Source organism: Salvelinus sp. IW2-2015, linkage group LG30 (genome assembly GCF_002910315.2).
Source record: "Salvelinus sp. IW2-2015 linkage group LG30, ASM291031v2, whole genome shotgun sequence".
In the NCBI taxonomy this organism is placed as follows: Eukaryota; Metazoa; Chordata; class Actinopteri; order Salmoniformes; family Salmonidae; genus Salvelinus; species Salvelinus sp. IW2-2015.
This window is the reverse complement of record NC_036869.1, coordinates 5,065,738-5,084,955: the sequence shown is the minus strand read 5'-3', so window position 1 is coordinate 5,084,955 and position 19,218 is coordinate 5,065,738. Positions and strand designations below refer to the sequence as shown.

General features: G+C 41.7%; 1 protein-coding gene across 1 annotated transcript in view; it reads left to right on the top strand.

The window, feature by feature from the left end:
- LOC111954790 (CUB and sushi domain-containing protein 3-like) overlaps nucleotides 1–19,218 on the top strand; it is a 41,993-nt gene that overhangs the window by 16,498 nt on the left and 6,277 nt on the right. The window contains exons 6-11 of the mRNA XM_023974702.2: nucleotides 476–594; nucleotides 1,319–1,388; nucleotides 5,282–5,398; nucleotides 8,648–8,857; nucleotides 9,250–9,438; nucleotides 9,599–9,776. Of these exons, the coding sequence (XP_023830470.2) occupies nucleotides 476–594; nucleotides 1,319–1,388; nucleotides 5,282–5,398; nucleotides 8,648–8,857; nucleotides 9,250–9,438; nucleotides 9,599–9,776 (883 nt within the window). The remainder of the gene's footprint in view (nucleotides 1–475; nucleotides 595–1,318; nucleotides 1,389–5,281; nucleotides 5,399–8,647; nucleotides 8,858–9,249; nucleotides 9,439–9,598; nucleotides 9,777–19,218) is intronic.

Here is a 19,218-nt window from a genome sequence, read left to right as displayed (position 1 = left end):
TTTTTGGGGGGGGGGGGGGGTTAGTATTTATGGCAGGACAACAAGCAGTAAGGGTGAAGTGAACCTTTAAAGAGCTTATTTTATAACATCTTGTCTCACTCTCGTTCTCTCTCTCTTTCAAGGCACCCCATCCCCCAGTTGCTCAACAGCACGTCCAACAACCTATACCTGAGTTTCAAGTTCAGACATCAGTGTGTCGCTGCAGGCTTCCACCTGGAGTTACACAGGTTAGGCTGTCACTAGATGGCTTTATCGTGTATGTGTGTGTGTGTGTGTGTGTGTGTGGTGTGTGTGTGTGTGTGCTGTGTGTGTGTGTGTGGTTGTGTGTGTGTGTGTGTGTGTGTGTGTGATGTGTGTGTGAGTGATGTGCGTGTTGGTGTTGGTGAAATGTGTGATGAGCGTGTGAGTGTGTGTGTGTTGTGCGTTGTTAAAACTTGTGATAACAAGTCATATGTCTCTTTCCCATTCTCCACAGCCATAGGTCTGGAGTCCTGTCCAGAGCCACAGACCCCCAACTATGGCATCAAGGTTGGAGAGCGCTACATGGTTGGAGACGTGGTGCTGTTCCAGTGTGAACAAGGCTACTCTCTGCAGGTAATTCTTTCAATCTCTATTTTTTTCTCTATCTGGATCGATTTAATCTATTCTCTCCGTCTGTTCATCTTAGTAGGTATTTTGAAAGTTTTTCTCAGTGTTCTACTGTTCTAAAGCATCTATGAATAAGGCATATGTAACATTACAACATAATACTGTATGTTTATAAATACTTACACCATGGCATTCTTCAAAACTTGTTTCAGATTGACTTCAGATTGAAGGGCATTCTAGAGCATTCATTATTTCCCTATAACGCACAGTATATTTGTATGGTAGAATTCAATGGCTATAGTTCTTACATGTTCTATGTTTGAGCTGCTTTTGAAAGGAAAAGTCTAATTGAAAACATTATTGGCATTGACATAATTCGATTTTCATAATAGCAAGCTAGGACTGATGGTTTGGTTAGCTAAACTAGCAAGTCTGTTTGTTTGGTTACCAAGGCAACTACCGTTGCTATCTAGTAAACTAGCTAGCTGGATGTTGAACACATTTCTACCTGCAAATGAATACATTTTTTGTGGAATTGTGTTAAATTATAGCCATGGTATAAAAGGCATAATCAACTCGGGGTGCGGTCTCTGGAAAAGAATACAACTCCATGGGAGGTTATTTCCACTCCACTAGCGCGTTGTGGAACACACCTTCCACTTCGTTCATTATTTTCCAGAGAAGGCATAGCCCCTCATTGATTATCTCTTACATGTATTTTCTTCACCAGGGGAACGCCCATATAACCTGTATGCCAGGACCAGTSCGGAGATGGAACTACCCAGTCCCACTGTGTCTTGGTATGTGGATAACCTTACTGTGACATTAGTACAGATGTAGGATCGTCATTTGATCACTCTTTTTTGCTGAGCAGGAAATACAAACAAACTTGTAGTGTATTTAAAAAGGCTTATAAAGTTTGTCATTTCCACTTTGAAATTAATTTCAGACTTTATTTGCACGAAACGAAAAATGTATCAACCCCTACAAAAATGTCCATTAATTATAGCCCACATAATAATTCACATGTCCTGTTGCTGCAGGATTATTTTCCTGCTGTAGAAAACTGACTCAAATGAAGATCCTACATCTGTATGTCTAAACATCTAGTAGAAAATAGAATAGAGTTCCTTTACTCTGTGACGTAAAGGTGTGACTGTCAATTAAGATTGTATAGAGCAGCGTTTTCCAAACTAGTGGTCATGAGAGAAGCTGAAAATGGGGTCGTTCAGAGAACAGGGGTTATGTCAGTAACCTCCTGTAGCCGGTAGATGTGGTTGTAATAAGCAGAGTGGTTTCTGTATTCTTCCTACAAATGTGGCTCTATCTTTTGAATGGTTTAAGCTACAAAATATTATGACTCCATCACTGAAAGATAAGACTCTCAGGAACACGCACAGTGCATTCGGAAAGTATTCAGACACCTTGACTTTTTCCACATTTTGTTACGTTACAACATTATTCTAAAATGGATTAAATAAATAAAATCTTCATCAATCTACACACAATACCCCATAATGACTACGCAAAAACAGGTTTTCTGTATTCTTGCAAATTTATTACAAATAAAAGTAAAAGTATTCAGACTCTTTGCTGTGAGACTTGAAATTGCGCTCAGGTGCATCCTGTTTCCATTGATCATCCTTAAGATGTTTCTACAACTTGATTGGAGTCCACCTGTGGTAAATTCAATTGATTGGACATGATTTGGAAAGGTACACACCTGTCAATATAAGGCCCCACAGTGCATGTCAGAGCAAAAAATAACCATGAGGTCGAAGGAATTGTCCACAGAGCTCCGAGACAGGATTGTGTCGAGGCACAGATCTGGGGAAGGGTACCCCAAAATGTCTGCAGCGATAAAGGTCCCCAAGAACACAGTGGCCTCCATAATTCTTAAATAGAAGAAGTTTGGAACCACCAAGACTACCTGGAGCTGGCCGCACCGCCAAACTGAGCAATCGGGGTAGAAGGGCCTTAATCAGGGAGGTGACTAAGAACACGATGGTCATTCTGGCAGAGCTCCAGAGCTCCTTTGTGGAGATGGGAGAACCTTCCAGAAGGACAACCATCTCTACAGCATTTCACCAATCAGGCCTTTATGGTAGAGTTGCCAGCCGGAAGCCACTCCTCAGTAAAAGGCACATGACAGCCCGCTTGGAGTTTGCCTAATGGACTCTCAGACCATGAGAAACTAGATTCTCTGGTCTGATGAAACCAATATTGAACTATTTGGCCTGAATGCCAAGCGTCATGTCTGGAGGAAACCTGGCACTATCCCTATGGTGAAGCATGGTGGTGGCAGCATCATGCTGTGGGGATTTTTTTCAGTGGCAGGGACTGGGAGACTAGTCAGGATAGAGGGAAAGATGAACAGAGCAAAGTACAGAGAGATCCTTGATGAAAACCTGCTTCAGTGCGCTCAGGACCTCAGACTGGGGTGAAGGTTCACCTTCCAACAGGGCAACAACCCTAAGCACACAGCCAAGACAACGCAGGAGTGGCTTTGGGACAAGTCTCTGAATGTCCTTAAGTGGCCCAGCCAGGGCCCGGACTTGAACCCGGTCGAACATCTCTGGAGAGACCTGAAGATAGCTGTGCAGCGATGCTCCCCATCCAACCTGACAGAGCTTGAGAGGATCTGCAGAGAAGAATGGGAAAAACTCCCCAAATACAGATGTGCCAAGCTTGTAGCATCATACCCAAGAAGACTCGGCTGTATGTGCTGCCAAAGTGCTTCAACAAAGTACTGAGTAAAGGGTCTGAAGACTTATGTAAATGTAATATTGCAGTTTTCTTTTATTATCTGAATACTTTCCAAATGCACTGTATGTGTCTGTTTCCCTCTACAATGCTCACAAGCCTCATTAGACCAGGCACTAAATCAGACTGGGGGGAAAAGATCCTCACTAACCACATTTTCATCCACAGTTTTTATGCAAGTAAAGTTTTTAAAAATGTGGATATCAAAATGAGGTCTCGGGCCAAAATGTTTTGGAGCCCCTAGTCTAGAGGCTCGGTACACAGTAGAGAAAGTACAACTTTGACATTTCCAGAGTTGGCTGTTGTCTCGGGGACAACTGTCATCTCAGGCCAGCTGTATATCCTGGGGGGGAAAAAATATTCACAGTTCACCTGCTTACAGACCTTTTTCATGACCTTTTTTAAGCATATTGCAAAAAAGTTTTTCAAATTAAACACATTGGTCAACGTACAGTAATTCACCTAGACATGATGAATTTGATTGATTTGTTCAGAAACAACGTGTACATTGCTTTGTAAACAAAAATAATGAGCCTGATCACTCCAGGGATGTGCATTGGGCTTTGGTATGCATATGAAACGGACACATTCTCTTTAGTCTCTTGCCAGTCATTGAATGAGCTGAATGAGCCTATTTCACCAAACAGAAAAAAATAAAATGTTCTGGGATCTCGGATCTCTGTCCTCACGCTCGATACAGTCTCTTCCTCTGAGCTGCTCTACTGTGAGGGGCGTGATGGATACGTTCTGTGACTGCTGTTTTTGATGTGCCAGAAGTTTACATCTGAGCCTCCCCACTGCCACTGATTTTGGAAGGCGATGCGGTACTAGAGGGTTTCCCTTGGGACCCTAGGCCTCAGTGTTAGGACCTCTAAAGTTCAACCGTCGACTTATCAAGGCCACGTTGTTTATCTCTCAGAAATCCCTGGTGCTTTGATGCCTTCACGTGTTCTGTTTGTCCCATTGGACTTCCCGTCCCCTCTCCACGTTCCAGCAACTTTGAAGGTGCAACTCTCACTAAAGAGTTCCGGCCACAAGTCCGAACGCCTCTTTATTCACAGTCSACTCAGCTCATCCATCATTTTTCAGGTCGGATAGGTTTCAACTGCTTTTGATATTGTTTCATCTTTTTTTCTTTTTTTATCTAACAGAATTACTTTTTTCTGACACACAACACTTGTAAGTGGTGAAGAAAATAAATTCTGCCTGTGCAGACACATTTTCTGAAAGACCCCAATGAAGCGTTGTGCTTTTGTTCGTTGTTTTATAAAAGCTCTCACACCATTACGAAAGGTACGCAGCTCCTTTGTGCCTTTTAGCACACAGAAGGCTGTTCTTTTCACAGAATAAGATTTACCTCAGACTGGCTGAGCCACTGAGAGGGAAAGAGACTATGCTAATAGCACTACAAGGTGAGTTGATCTGTAGCGCTGATGCTAAAATAGACTTCAGAATGTTTGAAGGGCAGGCCCATTTAAAGGCCTGTCAATAATGTACTAATCTAGCGGTGGCCCCAATACCCATTCATACAGTCTAGAGATGTTTAACCCGAGATGAACCTTTCTGCTTTTAGGAGACTGTAGCTATAAATACAGATAAGAACATGGCATGGTGAAGTTTAAGATTTTTGTCTATGATTAATAAAGTAGTTATTCTACTCTATTGTACTGTACTGTACTTTACTGTACTGTACTCTACTCTACTCTACTCTACTCTACTCTACTCTACTCTACTGTACTGTACTGTACTGTACTCAACGTTGCTATACTGTATGCGGTTTTACTCTACTATACTGTACTATACTATACTGTACTGAACTTTACTATACAGTACTTTACGCTACTTTACTCTACTATACTGTACTCTACTGTACTCTGCTCTATTTTACTCTTCTATCCTTTAGCCTGTCTAAATGTGATTGTCTCCACAGCCCAGTGTGGTGGCTCCATGACTGATGTCAGCGGTGTCATCCTGAGCCCTGGATTCCCTGGAAACTACCCCAGTGGATTAGACTGCACCTGGACTGTCAAACTACCCACCGGCTTTGGTATGGGAACCCACTGACAGTCATTGTGACAAAGCACACACACACACTGTCAAGCTACCTATCACTTTGGTACATTAATTCACTGCCATTGTGGCCAAGCCACTGTCACACACTGTCTTACAAAGAAGTGGATGTCTTGATATTATTTCAGTGAAAACCCAGCTTGTGGGGAAGTGGTCCTAGATGTAGCAGCAGTGTAGGGAAGTGTCAGACRCATGTTTGTCAGCTGTAGAGGTAATGATGCTTGATTTATAGGCCTAATGTGCAGAGACATGGAAAGTGTAACACCAACCGTGATGTAAAGTCAATCCACCAGTCAACCAGAAAGCAGCATCATTGTTTACCTATAGTAGGCTACATAAATAGTGTAGTCGACACTAATGCACTCTGGACCAGATGCGTTATCTCCTTGCAGGCGATATGCGCGTGTTAACTCAAGCTGCTGTTCCACAGCAAATCTCTCCACAGATTTCCAATGTATGATTTACTGTATGGCAGTGGCGGTCGATGCCGTTTAAGATGAGGGAGGATGCTTTTTTTTGATGAGCATGACCTTATTTCTATTACAGCATCTTGGATGACAGTCATTCATATTTCATTCACCCAGTTCAATGTAACATTGAAAGGTTTAGGTTACTACACGATACTCTAATTTTCCCTCTACCCATCATGGGGTTGCTACAACAGGTCGAATAATTTTGAGTAATCAAGGTGACAAACAGTGACACATTCAATAGCACCTTGCACACTTTTGCCTGTGTCAGAGTGATCTGGGTGGAATCATTAGTCAACAGTTGCATATTAGAGTTTCTATTGGACAAATTGAGGTATGTTTATCCCCCGTTTCATTCCGTTTGCTTCCGTTTAAGAAATGTTTTTCAAATGAATCACACGCAACACACAGTTCACTTTCTAGCAGCCACATACAAACAGCATGATCACTTTGCTCCTTGTATATATCATTCCTTTTCGCATCTATCTACGTGCTCTCTTCCTCTTACCTTTCCTTCGCTTGTGGACTTCAGTGCCAAACACATCATCTGTCTGGACCAGGTGAAAAAAACATATCATGACTGCTGACCACTAGACACAGCCTGCATCGTTTTCACCTCATAGTCAACATCTGTAGCTACTAGAACTAACGGTTAGTAAACTCGCTACAATCATGCAGTACAATGTACAATCAGAAAGCAGTTTAGCAGGTACACCGGTGGGCCCCGGTGGCAATAAATTAATAAAACCAAAAGCGTACCTTGACTTAGAAGAGTTCCAGTGTTGGATAGCCATAGCCCACTAGATAACAATAGCATCCTCTCTGTTTGAGCGGGGGGTTTGAGTAGCTGAAAGTGAAAGTTAAAAAAAATACACAAATATATAGCTAGCTCTCTCTCTTTTGCTTCTCATTTATTTTGGAAGAAATTAATTAGTTCAAAACTCTTCAACTATTGTCTGTCTCTCTCGTTGAGTTAACTTCTCACCACATTTTATGCACTGCACTGCAGTGCTAGCTAGCTGTAGCTTATGCTTTCAGTACTAGATTCATTTTCTGATCTTTTGTAATTGGGTGGACAACATGTCAGTACATGGTGCAAGAGCCCTGATAGGTTGGAGGAAGTCCTCCAGAAGTTGTCATGATTACTGTGTAAGTCTTTTGAAGGGGGTGAGACCCAAGAGCCTTCTAGGTTTTGTGTTGAAGTCAATGTACCCAGAGGAGAACAGAAGTTAGCTGTCCTCTGGCTTCACCATGGTGCTGTTGAGGCTACTATAGACCTTCATTGGAAAACAGTGGTGTTTTAATCAATTATTTGGTGACATTAATATATTTATGTATAGTTTTCACAATTTTGTATTTTTATGAAATTCACTGAGAGGATAGTCCCTCCCTATCTCCTCTGAAGAGCCTCCACTGCTGTATGCATATGTTTGAGTTACAGTATATGCATGTTTCGACAGCAAATCATTTTAGCCTGGTTGAATGGATTCAAACGCATGGTGAAATATAAAATGTGTGATTCAATAATCCATGCTTTCTGGGAATGCTATAAAGTCCAAAAGTTATGGGCAGAGCTAGAAAGTTGGTTGTCAGAAGTTTTACAATGTAAACTTACTTTTAATCCATTTGTCTGCATATTTCAAGACATGGCATATGTGGGTGTACTGACATACCCAATGGGCTGGACAATTATTCTCATCACTCATCTTGAAAAAAACGTATATTAAAACTTGGAATTCAATTAATCCGCCATCATTAACACTATGGAAAAATCAAATTATTTATTCTTTAAATATTGAAATAGCATGGGCGACCGAGAAAAACAAATTGGCACAATTTAAGGCCATGTGTCAAACAATAATGCAGGGACTAGGGATGGAGGTGTAAGCAAGCGGGTCTGAGCAGATTAAATGTAGTGGATGTTTGTGTGCGTATGTAAATCAAATCAAATCAAATTTTATTTGTCACATACACATGGTTAGCAGATGTTAATGCGAGTGTAGCGAAATGCTTGTGCTTCTAGTTCCGACATGCAGTAATAACCAACAAGTAATCTAACCTAAAATTCCACAACTACTACTTATACACACAAGTGTAAGGGGATAAAGAATATGTACATAAAGATATATGAATGAGTGATGGTACAGAACGGCATAGGCAAGATGCAGTAGATGGTATAGAGTTGTTGCTGTTGTTCAATAAGCTGTTGTTCATATGTGTATGTTTGTATTTGGTGTAAAAATATATCCTTTTTTATACTGTATATATAAAAAAGGAATATAACATGTGTCTGGTGTTCCTGGAATTCAGACAACAGCATTATATACGTGGGAGGTAGCCTAGTGGTTAGGTTGCAAGATTGGATCCCTGTATATGTCGTTCTGCCCCTGAACAAGGCAGTTAACCCACTGTTCCTAGGCTGTCATTGRAAATAAGAATTTGTTCTTAACTGACTTGCCTAGTTAAATAAAGGTAAATTAATAAATAAACATTAATGTAGCTTGACTATATTATGACATTTAGTTGCTCCTCTCCTTTGCAACTCTTTTTATGTACCAATGAGCATCTCTCAGTCAACTAACCTGTTATCTTGTGTAACGTTTCTTCTTATAGAGTGTCAGTGTTCTGTTTCAGTGGGTTCTGGATTCTAGGATTAACCTACCTGATGAAATAAAGGCAGATGAGTAAGATCATGGACTTTATTTCATAAACTCACAATCTGACCAGTATGTTTTTAATATACCTGTTTATTTTAGGAATCCACCTGCAGTTCCTCAACTTCTCGACAGAGGCCATCCATGACTACCTGGAGATTCGGAGTGGAACTCTGGAGACTGGCACGGTGATTGACAGGTTCAGTGGACCGCAGGTCCCCAAGTCGCTGTTCAGCACCACCCACCAGACCAGCTTCTTCTTCCACAGCGACTACTCACAGAACAAGCCGGGTTTCCAGATCACTTACCAGGGTGAGGATAGAGTTTGTTGTTTAAAAATATATATTATTAAGATATTTTATGATTTTATTGAACAGATAGATAGAGAGAATGACAGTGCGGAAATATGGATAGAGGTTGTGTCAAAAGGCAGTAGGCCGGATTCGAACCAATGCCGACACCGTAGACTACAGAAGTAGATCAGTAGAATGTGTGGAAGAGGAGAGAACTCAAAAAGGGCTTGTGATTTCTCTCAACTCAATTCAATGTCATTGTATTTTTCATACTCTCGGGCTGGGCTTAGTATCCTCGATTTTGGCATGACACAGTTTTATCTATATATCAGTTTTCATGATTGTATAATTTCTTTATATGTATTTTCTGCCAATATTTATCTGAATTATCGACCACTTCCTGATTTCCAGCCTATCAGCTGCAGAGCTGTCCCGACCCTCGTCCTTTTCGTAACGGCATCGTGATCGGCAGTGACTTCAGTGTAGGCTTCACTGTGTCCTTTGAGTGTCTGCCTGGCTACTCCCTCATCGGGGACGCTTCTCTCACATGTCTGCATGGAATCAGCCGCAACTGGAACCACCCGGTACCACGCTGTGAAGGTAACTATAGAAAAAGGATATATATGGTAACTACTAGCATATAAATCTAAAAGATACGATCTCTATGGTAACAGATTGATACTGCACCTAGAGAGCTGCTGTGGGCGTTGTGTTGGGGTAACATCARCTGACCTGGCTGTGTATCTCCTCTCATCTATAGCTCTGTGTGGGGGTAACATCACCTCCATGAATGGGACCATCTACTCCCCCGGCCACCCTGAGGAGTACCCCAACTTCCAGGACTGTGTGTGGAGCGTAAGGGTTCCCCCTGGGAATGGGATCTACATAAACTTTACTGTGCTCAGCACTGAACCCATATATGACTACATCACCGTGTGGTAAGAACCTACACTCATCCCTCTCTCAGCAACTAAGGTGTTATATCATACTAAATATACATCCACTTCACTGTGCTCAGTACAGAACCCATCTCTGACTACAGCACTGTGTGGAAGGAAGAGATTCCCACTCATCTCTCTCACTCACTCAGCAACTAAGTTGTCTTTGATTTGAATTCATCTATCACTGCATCAGTGTGTGGAAAGAAGAGATTCCCACTCACCTCTATCTCCGCAACTAAGTAGTGTTTTATGTTACATTATAATATATGTACTTGGTAAAGTCTTAACTACTGGCCTCTCTGCGTGGTAAGATAACCCACTCACGTCACTTCCTGRCTGTAGTTAGCTCTTCATGCACCTTGTTATGGAAAAGGTTGGAAAGGGAGTTCACAAAGACAGCTGTTCTTTTTCCTTCCCAATCACCTCTCACTAGGCAACAAAGTAGTGTTTAATTTTTCATTGCAAAGCTGCCAACTCTCACAAGTTGAGCGTGAGACACACACGTTTGACCCTCTTCTTACGCTCACGCTCCACGCCTCTTATATCTCACGCATTGAAAGTACTGCCAATTAGTCCATTAGTCCATGCATTAACTTTTCAACTGTGCTCCAAGTCCTTTTGAAATCAGAGCATCTGCGCGTGCAATTTCACATCACGAGCAGAACCTCTATCATTGTCCTGTCTTGCCACAGCACTGTGAACCGTGGCACATTGAAGCATATGATTGGTCTAGTTATGTGAGGGATCAAGGGGATTGGATGCACGTTTAAAGAAACGCCCCTCAAGATTAGAGTGCAGCAGAATGGAGAGAGAGAAACGTTCTCCGCTGAGTTGATAAAACTGTAAAAAGAGCAGCACAGTAGCACTGTTTTATGTACAATGTTGTCAACAAAATTAGGTTGCAGTTACTCCCGTCCCTATTGCAGAATGCAGCCTTTTGACAGCATGTACGAAAGTTGACTTAAACCACACTTGCATTAGTCCCCTTGTTTGGTGATTGGCATTTAGGCTGTGACAATGAAAAGGAAGTAGACAGAGTTACAGTATGTTTTAGCAGGGAAGATTGGGTAGGGGGACCTGATTTGTAACTATGAAAATAATTTTGTCAAACCGATTGTGAACTCAAAACTTCTAGAGGGGGGGACAATAAGTTGAAAAAATGATTTGGGTAGGGTGTAGGGGCATAATATTCTCTTCAGGAGATTTTGTTATCTATTTACTTTATTTAGCCTGATAAGTTGAACAATTTTCATTCTTAACATTGGCCTAAAATATAGGGTAATTAGTGTGCTTGTCAGCAAGAACACTACTGTTATTCCCCATACTTATTTTGTTATTCCACTTCTTCCCAATTTTGCCAGTGTAATTGCATACACTTAGTGTACAAAACATATGAACACCTGCTCTTTCCATGGCATAGACTGACCAGGTGAATCCAGATGAAAGCTATGATCCCTTACTGATGTCACTTGTTAAATCCACTTCAATCATGTAGATAAAGGGGAGGAGACAGGTTCCTGCAGTCAAATGACCAAATCGCCCCTCTAGTGGCCTCATGGGTGGAACGTTATTAATATAAATTATAATTTCATATATATATGATAAAATTATATATCATTTTTAAATCTAATAACATGCCGAAAGCCGGTGTTTCTAGGTCAAACGGTTTTGTTATATTTCAGTCTTCTGTGATGTATATAAAGTGTAATATTGGGATGCAAACTCAAAATGTAATACATTTCAAACTCTATACATCTTGACATGGTAGAGGTGTCTTATTTTTTAAGCCTCCTTGACAGTCACCGTGATGACAGTGTGAGGTGAGTATACTTTGTTTCAAAGTAGATTTGTTTAAGACTACCAAGAAACACTCTGCGTGACCCGATTTAGCCCACTGCAGTAAAATATTAAGAAGGAGTTTAAGCCTTGAGCTATTGAGACATGGATTGTGCATGTGTGCCATTCAGGGGATGAATGGGGGCAAGACAAAAATGACAACCCTGGTTTTAATAAAATAAGACCTTTGTTTCAATACACATGAGGGGATAACAAGAAATGCTGTGAACTATGTGATAGGCAATTAGCCTAGCCAATTATGTTAAAGCTCACCCTTGACCTTACATGTTGGATGCTAAATTAGTGGAATTATTATAAGATCTCTATTGTGATTGTAAAAATATTCCTATTTTTGTTGTTTATATACTTTAAAGTGTTTTAGTGATTATACAATTGTCACAAAAAACAACATTGTTTTTAGAGTTCCACGTTCCATAGTGCTCTCCAACCTCTTCTCCCCCCCCCCCCCCCCCCCCCCCCCCACAGTACATCTATTTTAAGCATCGGCATTGTTGAACGCAGACTTTGAATCTCTCCATGTGACCTGTGCACCAAGCAATACAAGTTCTTCAAGTATCCCCATAGATCCAGTTCAAAGGCATCTTGATGTTTTAAAAGAGAGTGGCTTTCTGAGTAATTGTCTTCCCCAGCACTCTTGACACCACTGTTGTGTAGTGGGATGGAAGAGAAAGAGAGAAAGAAGAGGGGTGGAATAATGGAGGAATGAATGAGTCCGGAAGTTCATTCTAATAATTGATGCCTCCATCCATGCGCACACAAATTCCAAGTCCCCCTTTGTTTTAAAAGAATCCATGAGGGTACTTTAATTTATTAATGCTTTCAGCATAGCATACCCTCCACTCCACCCACACCTTTAAATAATGACCTTTCAGCATAGCATACCCTCCACTCCACCCACACCTTTAAATAATTCACTTTCAGCATAGCATACCCTCCACTCCACCCACACCTTTAAATAATACCTTTCAGCATAGCATACCTCCCACTCCACCCACACCTTTAAAATAATGACCTTTCAGCATAGCCACTACCATCCACTCCACCCACACCTTTAAATAATTTCACCTTTCAGCCATAGCATACCCTCCACTCCACCCACACCTTTAAATAATGACCTCTTCAGCATAGCATACCCTCCACTCCACACACACCTTTAAAGAATGACCTTTCAGCAGAGCATTACCCTCCACTCCACCCACACCTTTTAAATAATGACCTTTCAGCATAGCATACCCTCCACTCCACACACACCTTTAAATAATGACCTTTCAGCATAGCATACCCTCCACTCCACCACACCACCTTTAAATAATGCACGTTCAGCATAGCCATACCCTCACACCTCCACCCACACCTTAAATAATGCACAGTTCAGCATAGCATACCCTCCACTCCACCCAGACCTTTAAATAATTCAGTTTCAGCATAGCATACCCTCCACTCCACCACACCTTTAAATTAATGACCTTTCAGCATAGCATACCCTCCCACTCCACCCACACTCTTTAAATAATGACCTTTCAGAATAGCATACCCTCCCCTCCACCCACACCTTTAAATAAGACCTTTCAGCATAGCATACCCTCCACTCCCCACACACCTTAAATAATGCACTTTCAGCATAGCAATACCCTCCACTCCACTCCCCACACACCTTAAAATAGCACTTTTGGACGGTTGCCCTCCTTTCCCCCGCCCGCCCTTCGTCAGAGCGAGGGGCCATAGTTCACAGACAAAGGGTTTAAGGTTAGGGGGGCCTCCGGGTGCTCCGCCGCCGCCGAAGCGCCGGGAGGGCTGGGGAGACATTAAACCCGGCMCAGGCGGTTGACTGGGWTCCCAGTGCCGCGCGAGGATACTGGGCGATACTCAAGCCGCTTAAAGATGTGAGACCATTTCGGGAAGTCCCGGTTCACCGGACACCCCCAGTCCCCTTCGGTAGCGGCCGACTCATCCGCACATAGGTGCGTCATGTGGCCGTAGCTAACGGGGAAAGGGGATGGAGCCAGTCGGGCGCAACCCAGGCAAAGAGGAAATGTGGGGAACCGGGCTAGGACCGAAGACACCCGTGCSGAGGGAAGGGAGTAGGATGCTGCACCCTACTTATCTGTAAGCGAGATTGCCCTGAGCCCCACGCCGAGGGGAAGGAAGAGGCTAAAAKGTCTTCGGAGAMTCGTAGTCTCACGCCGTTTACCCGCGCTTCATCTGTCTGTTTCGCTCGACGGCCTTCCGATCTATGTTCTTTAGTGGCCCTCCGGTCGACAACCGTTTTCATTTCGGTTATTCATTTCCCCTTTCTTGTATTGTATTGTACTTGATTGCCCCGCTTCACTATCTGTCTGGGCTTATAGATCGAGACCTGCTGCGGATATGGGTACGGCCCGGCGCGAAATTTACACCCTCTCCCCCGGATTTTCAAGGGCCAGCGAGAGCTCTCACTCACTCACTCACTCACTCACACCGTGCTCCTGGAACGTCTCCGGTGTACGCAAATTAGCCAGACTAATAAGACAGCTCATTTGTTCATTTGGACCACCCTAACCTAATTGTGCACAGAGAGTGGGTCCACTGATTACCAATACCCAGAACCCCTCTCCTCTTCACACTCTTCTTTACCTTTTACTGGCTCCAGATTGTACTGCTCTCTGGCTGCCAGGATCACAGAGATGTAACCCTCCTGCTGCCCCTGTCTCTTAATTAGGTAGGTAGTTTGATATCTGGGTACCTTTTTCAAACAGCCTCAATTTGTCGGGGCATGGACTCTACAAGATGTCGAAAACATTCCACAGGGATMCTGGCCCAATGTTTCCTACAGTTGTGTCAAGTTGGCTGGAAGTTCTTTGGGTGGTGGACTATTCTTGATACAGACGGGAAACTGATGAGCYWGAAAAACCCAGCAACTTTATAGTTCTTGACACAAACCGGTGCGCCTGGRGCCTACCCCGTTCAAAGGCACTTCAATCTTTTATCTTGCCCATTCACTTTGTAGCTACAGCTATACAGTTTGTAGCTACAGCTATACAGTTTGTAATTACAGCTATACAGTTTGTAGCTACAGCCTACTTTGTAATTCACAGCTCCCTCCCAGTTTGTAGCTACAGTATACAGTTTGTAATTTCAGCATACGTTTAATTACAGCTATACAGTTTGTAGCTCACAGCTATACAGTTTGTAGCACAGCTTTACAGTTTGTATCTCAGCTATACAGTTTGTAGCTACAGCTATACAGTTGTATACGCTATACAGTTTGTAATTACTAGCTATAACCAGTTTGTACATACAGAGTATTACAGTTGTACGCTACAGCTATACAGTTTGTAATCACGCTATACAGTTTGTAGCACAGTATACATTTTAATCAGCTATACAGTTGTGTAGCTACATGCTATTACAGTTTGGTAGCTACAGCTATACAGTTTGTAGCACTTACAGCTTATACAGTTTGTAATTACAGCTATACAGTTTGGATGCTACAGCTATACAGTTTGTAATACATAGCTATACAGTTTGTAATTACATGCTATATTACAGTTTGTAATTACAGCTATACAGTTTGTAGCTACAGCTATACAGTTTGTAATCACAGCTATACAGTTTGTAGCTACAGCATACAGTTGTACATACAGCTATTACAGTTGTAATTACGCTATACAGTTTGTATTACAGCTATACAGTTTGTAGCTACAGCTACACAGTTTGTAGCTACAGCTATACAGTTTGTAATTACAGCTATACAGTTTAGTATGTGTAGCTACAGCATACAGTTTGTAGCCATTACAGGCATACAGTTTGTAATTACAGCTGTACAGTTTGTAATTACAAGCTATAATTTTGTAATTACAGCTATACAGGTTTGTAATACAGCTTATACAGTTTGTAGCTACAAGCTATACAGTTGTAATTACAGCTGTACAGTTTGTACAAGCAGCTCATCTTGTAATTAAGCTATACAGTTTGTAATCACAGCTATACGTTTGTAGCTACAGCTATACGTTTTGTAGCTACAGCTTATAACAGTTTGTAATTACAGCTATACAGTTTGTAGCTACAGCTAACAGTTTGTAATCACAGCTATACAGTTTGTAGCTACAGTATACAGTTTTAGTCGCTACAGCTATAGACAGTTTGTATGTTTTTACAGCTATACAGTTTGTATTACAGCTTATACAGTTTGTAATTACAGCTATACAGTTTGTAGTACAGCTATCAGTTTTAAGCTATACAGTTTTGTAATTACAGCTATACAGTTTGTAATTACAGCTATACAGTTTGTAATTATCAGCTATACAGTTTGTAGCATACAGCTATACAGTTTGTAACACAGCTATATACAGTTTGTAGCTACAGTATACAGTTTGTAATTACAGCTATACAGTTTTGTAATTAGCTATACAGTTGTAATTACAGTAACAGTTGTAGCTAACAGCTATACCAGTTTGTTAGCTACAGCTATACAGTTTTAACAGATACCATCTGAGCACAGCTATACAGTTTGTAGCTCAATACAGTATTACGCTATACCGTTTGTAATTAACAGCTAGTACAGTTTGTAACTTACAGCTATACTTTCTGTAATTACAGCTATACAGTTTGTAATTACAGCTATACATTTGTAGCTACAGCTATACAGTTTGTAATCACAGCTATACAGTTTGTAGCTACAGTATACAGTTTGTTAGCTACAGCTATACAGTTTGTAGCTACAGCTATAACAGTTTGTAATTACAGCTATCAGTTGTAAGTCAGCTATACAGTTTGTAATTACAGCTATACAGTTTGTAATTACAGCTATACAGTTGTAATTACAGCTATAAGTTTGTAATACGCTACAGTTTGTAATTACAGCATACAGTTTGTAGCTACACTATACCAGTTTGTAACAGCTATACAGTTTGTAGCTACAGTATACATTTGTAATTACAGCTATACAGTTTGTAATTACAGCTATACAGTTTGTAATTACAGGATACAGTTTGTAGCTACAGCTATACAGTTTGTAGCTACAGCTATCGCAGTTTGTAATTACAGCTATAAGTTTGTAGCTACAGTATACAGTTGTAGCTACAGCTATACAGTTTGTAATTACAGCTATACAGTTGTAATTACAGCTGACAGTTGTGTAATTACTATACTTTGTAATTACAGCTTACGTTTGTATACAGCTATACAGTTTGTAGCTACAGCTATAAGTTTGTAATTACATTATACAGTTGTAATTTTTATTACTATTTTTATTTCACCTTTATTTAACCAGGTAGGCAGTAAGAACAAGTTCTCATTTACAACTGCGACCTGCCAAGATAAGCAACAGCAGTGCGACACAAACAACACAGAGTTACACATGGAAATAACAGACAGTCAATAACACAATATAAAAAAAGTATATATACAGTGTGTGCAAATGGAGTGAGGAGGTAAGGCAATAAATAGGCCATAGTAGCGAAGTAATTACAATTTAGCAAATGAACACTGGAGTGAGAGATGTGCAGATGATGATGTGCAATTGAAATACTGGTGTGCAAAAGAGCAAAAAGTAAATATAAACAATAATGGGGATGAGGTAGGTAGATTGGATGGGCTATTAACAGATGGGCTGTGTGTGTACAGCTGCAGCGATCTGGTTAGCTTGCTCAGATAGCTGATGTTTAAAGTTAGTGAGGGAGATATAATTTTCCAACTTCAGAGATTTTTGCAATTCGTTCCAGTCATGGCAGCAGAGAACTTGGAAGGAAAGCGGCCAAGGGTGTTTGCTTTGGGGATGACCAGTGAATATACACTGCTGGAGCGTGTGCTACGGGGGGTGTTGTTATCGTACCAGTGAGCTGAGATTAAGGCGGAGCTTTACCTAGCCATAGACTCTATAGATGACTGGAGCCAGTGGTCTGGCGACGAATATGTTAGCGAGGCCAGCCGACGAGACCATACATGTCGCAGTGTGGGTGGTGTACGGGCTTTGGTGACAAAACGGATGGCACTGTGTAGACTACATCCAGTTTGCTGACTAGAGTGTTGGAGCTATTTTGTAAATGAACATTGCCGAAGTTGAGGATCGGTAGGATAGTTAGTTTATACGAGGGTATGTTTGGCGGCGTGAGTGAAGGAGACTTTTTTGCGAAATAGGAACAGATTCTAGATTTAATTTTGGATTGGAGATGTTTAATATGAGTCTGGAAGGAGAGTTTACAGTCTAGCCAGACACCTAGGTATTTGTAGTTGTCCACATATTCTAAGTCAGAACCGTCCAGAGTAGTGATGCTAGTCGGGTGGGTGGGTGCGGGCTGTGATCAGTTGGAATGGAGTTTTTCTAGCGTTAAGAGTATTGGAGGCCACGGAAGAGTGTTGTATGGCATGAAGCTCGTTTGGAGGATTGTTAACGGTGTCCAAAGAAGGCCAGATGTATACAGAATGTGTTGTCTGCGTAGAGGTGGATTAGGGAATCACCCGCAGCAAGAGCGACATCGTTGGATATATACAGCGAAAAGAGTCGCCCCGAAATTGAACACTGTGGGACCCCATAGAGCTGCCAGAGGTCCGGACAACAGGCCCTCAGATTTGACACACCTAAACTCTGTCTGAGAAGTATTTGGTGAACCAGGCGAGCAAGTCATTTGAGAAACCAAGGCTGTTGAGTCTGACGATAAGAATGCGGTGATTGACAGAGTCGAAAGCCTTGGCCAGGTCGATGAAGACGGCTGCACAGTACTGTCTTTTATCGATGCGGTTATGCTATCGTTTAACCTTGAGCATGGCTGAGGTGCACCCTGACCAGCTCGGAAACCGGATTACAGACAGGGAGAAAGGTACGGTGGGATTCGAAATGGTCAGTGATCTGTTATTAACTTTCTAAAATTTAGAATGGCAGGGCAGATAGATATAGGTCTATAACAGTTTGGGTCTAGAGTGTCACCCCTTTGATGTGGGGGATGACTGCGGCAGGCTTTCCAAATATTTAAGGGACTCAGACGATACGAAAGAGAGGGTTGAACAGACTGGTAATAGGGGTTGCAACAATGGCGGCGGATAATTTTAGAAAGAGAGGGTCCAGATTGTCTATCTCAGCTGATTTGGTAGGGTCAGGTTGCAGCTCTTTCAGAACATCTGCTATCTGGATTTGGGTGAAGAGAAAGATGGGAGGCTTTGGGCAAGTAGCTGCGGGGGGTGCAGAGCTGTTGGCCAGGGTTGGAGTAGCAGGAGGAAGCATGGCCAGCCGTAGAGAATGCTTTATTGAAATTCTCGATTATCGTGGATTTATCGTGCTTGACCGTGTTTCCTAGCTCAGTGCATGGCAGCCTGGGAGGAGGTGCTCATTATTCTCCATGGACTTTACAGTGTCCCAAAACCTTTGGGAGTTAGAGCTACGGATGCAAATTTCTGTTTGAAGGTTAAGCGATTCAGCTTAATTTGCAGCTATAGCCGTTTGTAAATACAGCTGTTACAGTTTGTAATTACAGCTATACAGTTTGTAATTACAGCTATACATGTTGTAGCTAACAGCTATACAGTTTGTAATTACAGCTATACAGTTTGTAATTACAGCTATAACAGGTTTGTAGCTACAGCTATACAGTTTGTAATTACAGCTATA